The following is a 6432-nucleotide window of genomic DNA, read 5'->3' as shown; positions in this document are numbered from 1 at the left end:
TCTGTTCCCTGTGGAGACGACCCTTAATTGTCTCTAGATAATTAAATTATTTATAAGTATAGGTTTATAAACTTTAATGATTAAAATAAAATTCTCCACGATGTAGTTTTTACCCCAATTTTGAGTTTATCCGTCATCCCTTTACTCCAAGCCCCATGCCAAACCAAATCTTGAGGACAATATTTAGAACACATAAGAATCTGCATTGACTCACTTGATCATTTTGGATCTTAAACTTTGAGAAAAGATCAAGACCTTGTAGTCAAAGAGTTTTTCTCTCAAATTTCTGAAGTTGTGGACCTTCTAAAGATCAGTAAAACCTTGGGAATCTCATTCTTTTATGAAAAAAAATAAATTTCAGATTTAGAAATATTCCTCCATGTAGAGTGATATTTACCATACTTTCTATTGAGTGATGAAGGAAAATTCACAAAGTTATCACTTCAATCTAAAAGAAAAAATCCGTATTTGATTCCCATTAAATCATCACATATTTAGGCTTTGCTCAATCTTTTATTTCAGTTTCAGCTCGTAATCATGACATTCCCTTAAAACTCCTGAAGATTTTTGTTAAACTTATAATTAGTAGGGTATGAAAAATAGTTCAGACTTTGATTGGGAACTTCAGAAAATACCTGTGTTTCATGATAAGGTTGATTATGACAAAGATCAGATTCATGAGGATAACAAGAGATCCATTTTGTGTGAATCACAAGTATCATTAAATTCATAATTATGAAGAGAATTATCAGAAAAAATTCTAATGTCTAGATTTAATAAATTCATAATTTTGAAACAAAAATTTAGTTTTTGAGGAATTACTTATAATTAATGAAGATAATCAATAATGCGGCTAATTTTTTTAATGTTGTTATTAATACCATATTCAAATATTATAAGTGCTCATGAATGATAACTGTAGGTCAAAATTCATAATGAGGAAGAATAGAAGTTGTAATGAACTGTCAAAGTTTTGAACCCCTCCATCCTTTTTCTGGTTGAATCTTTTTTCATTTCGGCCAAACATACTTTTATAATCTTTCTGGTTTAGCCATTCTAAATCTTGTTGTTGCATAAAAAAAGATATATAAATAAAAAATATGAATTCATTAAGAGGTCTCATGAATGGAATATGGTCCAATTCTAGATCAATTCCATTTTCAAATCCTGCTATAATTGCACGGCCCATTCCATTGTGTCACAAATGACCCACAAAATGGAGAATAACAGAATTAAATGAGAAGTATCTCACCAACTTGTATGAGAGCCATAATTGACTATGCTGATTTTGGTATCTATGCCACCCACATAACATAAAGAACCTAGAGGAGCTTAAGTTATAAATTCCACCGAACATCATTCTTCACAAGGTTGTATTCTTTTTTCAGCCTGATCAAGTCTAACCCATTCTGATCTCTTATATATATTCCAACCAAGGAACTTTTTGAAACCCAGAAATGCATGTATTTCCCCTCCAAAAATGACCTCTCCAGCTGGGAAACGCATTGGATATTTACCTACACCAGTAAGTAGGTCCTTGTGCGGAGAGCACATCAGCCCACATGGATCTCTAACTAGAAAATTTGAAGATGCTTGATGATCTCAATAAAATTGAATTTTATAATTTTCATGAAATTTAACCTTATCTCAATAAAAATGATTCTCATGATAATAATTTTTATGGTGTGACGGGTGATTTGCGTTTTCCCCATGATACATGAAGATGATGGTTTCATTTGCGAAGACAGGTTTGTTTAATTTATAAAGTTTATGACAAAAGTTAGCCGCATCTGATGTTTGATGAAAACTATAATTTAGAAAATATATAATTATTTTCATTCTGCCTTAAGTATCAAAAATGAAAATTTTCTTCAAGATACATATTCTCCTCTCTGTTTTATCTAAAATCCTGACTATCTAAATCATATTAGGTAAAAATAATAATTAAATAAAATCTAATTGGAAGAAAACCTTTTGACTTAAATTCATATTAATGGATACCTGCCTCCTGAGGAATAGCCCAATCGATAATGTCATTATAAGAGTGAAAATAGTCATTTTTTGAATGATACATACAATAATGTTTATAACTTACCTTAAGGATGAGATACAAAGTATCCTAATGATAAGGGGGTTGATCTACATAGAGGAAGGTTTATTTGACCTGAATATTAAGTTGATTAAAAGAGGGATGAATGAGGGAGAAGTGTGAGATAGATGAGAGAAAATTCCATTACGATTAACGATGTCTTTGTCTTAGTTTGGTCATCAAGACAGTCTAGATCAAGGTTGGAACATATAATGCATTGGTAAAAGGTAACCAATCTTAAACTAACGTTCCAGTGCACAGATCCTAACTAGTTTTAATGTGGTTTTGGTGTGATCTAATACAAGTAATGATGCTTCCTCAACTCAAATACAATCATGGATATGTATGTTTTTCCCGGGGTATATAAATTTGCAGAATCAGGAAACATGGAAAGAGAAAGGAAAGGTCTCACTAAACCAGAAATTTTAACATCATAGTTGGACTCTAGATTCCCTCTTTCCTGCTGGCCAACCAACTGTGAACGCAACTCCCAAAGTCTCAAAACCCAAAGGGGCAAATCTCAAATTCAGGTTTTTAACTTTTAAGTGAACTACAGAAAATATCAACTTGTTTATTGATTTAAAATCACAAACCACAGACTCTTAGTATTGAAAGCTAAATTAGTCAATCATTCTCATCTTAGCTTAAACCTATGTTCCAATATTTTTTTGGACCAGGTGTAAATATTTGGAATCAAACCCTATAAAAAGGCACTGTAACAACTCACTCAAAATAAGCTGTCTAGTAAATAAAATAAATTAACATTTTGGATAGCTCAAGGTTTTATGCGCATGTGTCTGCCTGACAGAAGCATATTTCCAGGAACCATCAATCACAACCACGACATTAAAATCCAATATAACAAACAATTCATAACGAATCCAACTAAAAAAAATACACTTATTAGTACTAAATTATAGGGGTAAAATTTAGTACTAATAAGTGTATTTTTTTAAATCATACGAGACTGCTCAAACTCACATCTGTTTATTCATTGGAAATATAATTACACCATTCATTAATGCCCACCGTTGTTTGAAACACATAACGCGCACACCATTTGTCCACACACCGTTTTCCATTAATTTTTTTAATCTCATCGCTTCTTTCTTCGGAACACAGACGAGAAAACGTCCGGATGCAAATTGCAAAGGAAAAAATGTAAAAACCCGGCAAGGAATAATGGATGGGGACCGGGAAGAGAGCGCACCCAGAACGTACCTGGACGTTAAAACGGGCAAATTCAACGTGACAGACGAACGGCTGTCTGCACTGAAACGAAAGCGCTACCCTCTTCCATCGACCAATCTGCCGCTAATAAAAACCCAACCTTTGGATAGACGTAGTCACTCGTTAACCGAGAGAGAAGGATGAGAGGAGAAGTGGGAAGGCACAGGAGAGCGATGGCGCCGCTGAACGAGGCAGCGAGGCAGAGACTGTGGGGGATTATTCATGGCGGCATTGAGCAAGGGAAGATTGGCCATGGCGAGGAGGAGGACGTTCGAGCGGAGTTTCCCGATCTCGGAGGCTTTTTCTACGTCGATTTTGAGGATAACGTCGTTGCTGGGGAAGAAACTCGGAGAAAGAGGGAGATTGAGCGCTTGAGCGATCTGATCTCTTCCGCGGGAAGAGATTTGGAGGGCGGGAGGATCGTCGCCGAGGCTGAATGCGCCTGGCGGAGGATTAGTGTTTATGATTCCTGCAACGATTCCTCGAAATCGAAGAGACGGCTTATGAGGTGGCTTCGCGAGAGCGGCTTCGATGCTGGTAAGATTTCAAGTTTTTCTTATAAATTTCATCGGTTGTAGTCTCCTCTCTGATCCGGTTGCCCATTTCTTTGACATTATCAGTTCCCACACACATTTTTCATGAAATTCTGACCCATCTAACCAGCAACGCACCCTAGATGGATGTTCAGATTGAAAGAATCCGTTCACGTGAAAATCATGAAAAGGATCACGGTAGTGTTGATATCATGAAGTTGAAGACCCCAATGATCATATGACAAATTCTGAACTCTCTAGACATCATCCAGGATACAACAAACTAGTAAACCGTGAAGATATAGTTATTTCTCCTTCTCCATAAGGGTCTCTAGTGGCGCGTCTCTCTCAAAGATTGCAAATTTATAGGGTTGATATCAAGAAGTTGAAGACCCCAATGATCATATGACAAATTCTGAACTCTCTAGACATCATCCAGGATACAACAAACTAGTAAACCGTGAAGATATAGTTATTTCTCCTTCTCCATAAGGGTCTCTAGTGGCGCGTCTTCTCAAAGATTCCAAATTTATAGTGTTGATATCACGAAGTTGACGACCCCAGTGATCATAGGGCAAATTCTGAGCTCTCTAGACATCATCCAGGATAGGAAAAACCAGTAAACCTTAAAGATGTAGTTATTTCTTCCACTTCAGATGTGAAAGCATGTCTTTCTCAAAGATTGCAAATTTACAGGGTTTTGCAGGTCCTATTGGGACGAGACAGTGGGGATGCCCCCAGCAGCGCATGAATACGTGGACGTGGCATGCGCAAGTGGGCGACGTTACATCATAGACTGTGACATAGCTTCGGAGTTCGAGATCGCGCGGCCGACGCCGGACTATCAAGCTTTGCTCCTTCTCCTTCCTGAAGTCTTCGTCGGAACGACAGAGACGCTGAGAGACGTAGTGGGGTTGCTTTGCTCTGCGGCTGTGAACTCCATGCATAGCATGAACATGCATATTCCGCCATGGCGAAGGGAAAGTTACGTGCAGGGGAAGTGGTTTGGACCTTACAGAAGAGCCCATGGCCGGAGAAGAGACGCTGATGCCATCTCTGATCGTGGGCTGCTTCAGGGCGTTGCTGGGTAGAAGAAAGGGTGGATTGCAGAGGATAGTATCTTCTCATACCGATGGTGGTGTTCTTCCCTCTGCTTTTTTTTTCCTCCTTTTTTCTTCTTTTTTTGACCAAGAGAGCCGACCGGCTGGGGCAGTAAGCTTGCCGTGTGAGTATCTATGAACGATGTATACGAGTGCCATCACTTCAGCTTGTCAGTTTGCGTGTGATAGTGCCAAGAGGATTATAATTTTGCGTGTTTCCAGTTGTAGTTACTGAATCAAACGTCACTATGTGAAGAAATTGCGTTCGGATGTCAAGGTTTTTCCACAACCTCTGACAGAGTGTTGACAACCAGCCTTATAAGTATGATAAGTTTTAAAGCATGAAATCAAATGGGCAGACTGGAGAAATCAATTGAAGATTGAACACTAAGGCATTAATTGAATGTGTAAGAGAGTGCTTTCATGAATATTGTAGCAGGCGTTGTACTGCTTTGAGTCCTAACTAAACTAGCCTATTCTTTGGTAAAATTATCCGAGCAGATCCCGCCCGTCTCAAGATATCCTGAAATTAAAAAAGAAATAATTTTGGAATGACATGTATATTCATGATAATGAAGACTGAGGATCTTTGGTATTGGGGGCAGTGAGATATTTCCAAGAGCTGAAGATTAAAAACAATATTTATCATGGGTCAAATTTTAGTCCAGTGAAACATGTTTGACTAATCAAACTGGAAGGCCTATGCTCATATGCATGGACTAGTGTTAGGAGATGGATGGTTATTAATCATCATCGTCCCAAAAGAAGTTGTGATGGTGTTCACTTCAACCAATTGACGACAATGATGATGTGATGACAGCTCTTGGAAACCAGATGACAATTACAATATAAAATAAATAGATGATAAAGATGAATAATAAAAACGGTTTAATATCACATAAGACAGTGGGCAGTGAAGACAAATCCTACGTGAGAAACAAAGGCAAAAGAAAAGTAATGAAATGACAATTACAATAGAAAATAAGTAGATATAATGATGAATAATAAAAACAGTTTAATATCACATAAGACAGTGGGCAGTGAAGACAAATCCTACGTGAGAAACAAAAGCAAAAGAAAAGTAATGAAATTTATGTCTCATAAATGACTGATGTTATTAAGTTAAATTATAAGTTATTCAAAAATTTATATAAGAAAAATGATGATTTGACATCTTCTTTCTCATCTATCTACTTGTTACCAAACACGATGATAATTTGAAGAGTTTATCCAGGTGGATGAGATAGTTAAGAAAATAATGTATTCATCGTGGTCCTTGTTGCCTCATCATCATTATTGTTGACTCCAAACCCTACTATAACTTATTTGATATATTTTATATTTCACTGCTTTCTAAACAGGAAAATAGATGAATACAATTTCTATATTGACATAACACTGAAGCAAATAAAATCTAGTTGCATAGAGTTATTTTTTAGTTCTGAGCATATCGTGTCACATTTAGAGTGACTTAATTCCA

The 6432-nt window shown here is 36.7% G+C and overlaps 1 protein-coding gene across 1 annotated transcript; it reads left to right on the top strand.

Annotated features, from left to right (window-relative positions):
* The first annotated feature begins 3300 nt into the window (after positions 1–3300).
* Positions 3301–5160, top strand: LOC144715197 (uncharacterized). The gene is made up of 2 exons (XM_078590147.1): positions 3301–3856; positions 4549–5160. Exons 1-2 carry the CDS (start codon positions 3460–3462, stop codon positions 4941–4943), a joined length of 792 nt encoding a protein of 263 aa, XP_078446273.1. The 5' UTR covers positions 3301–3459; the 3' UTR covers positions 4944–5160.
* Positions 5161–6432: the final 1272 nt, after the last annotated feature.

Source organism: Wolffia australiana, chromosome 1, assembly GCF_029677425.1.
Source record: "Wolffia australiana isolate 7733 chromosome 1, ASM2967742v1".
Lineage (NCBI taxonomy): Eukaryota > Viridiplantae > Streptophyta > Magnoliopsida > Alismatales > Araceae > Wolffia > Wolffia australiana.
Note: the sequence above shows the minus strand (reverse complement) of the source record. Positions and strands in the feature narration are given on the sequence as shown.

Bases quoted from the DNA above. Each gene is read 5' to 3' on its own strand.
- LOC144715197 (XM_078590147.1), top strand. From the start codon at position 3,460: ATGAGAGGAGAAGTGGGAAGGCACAGGAGAGCGATGGCGCCGCTGAAC. The intron at 3,857-4,548 runs GTAAGATTTCAA...GCAAATTTACAG, and splicing joins CGAGAGCGGCTTCGATGCTG to GGTTTTGCAGGTCCTATTGG.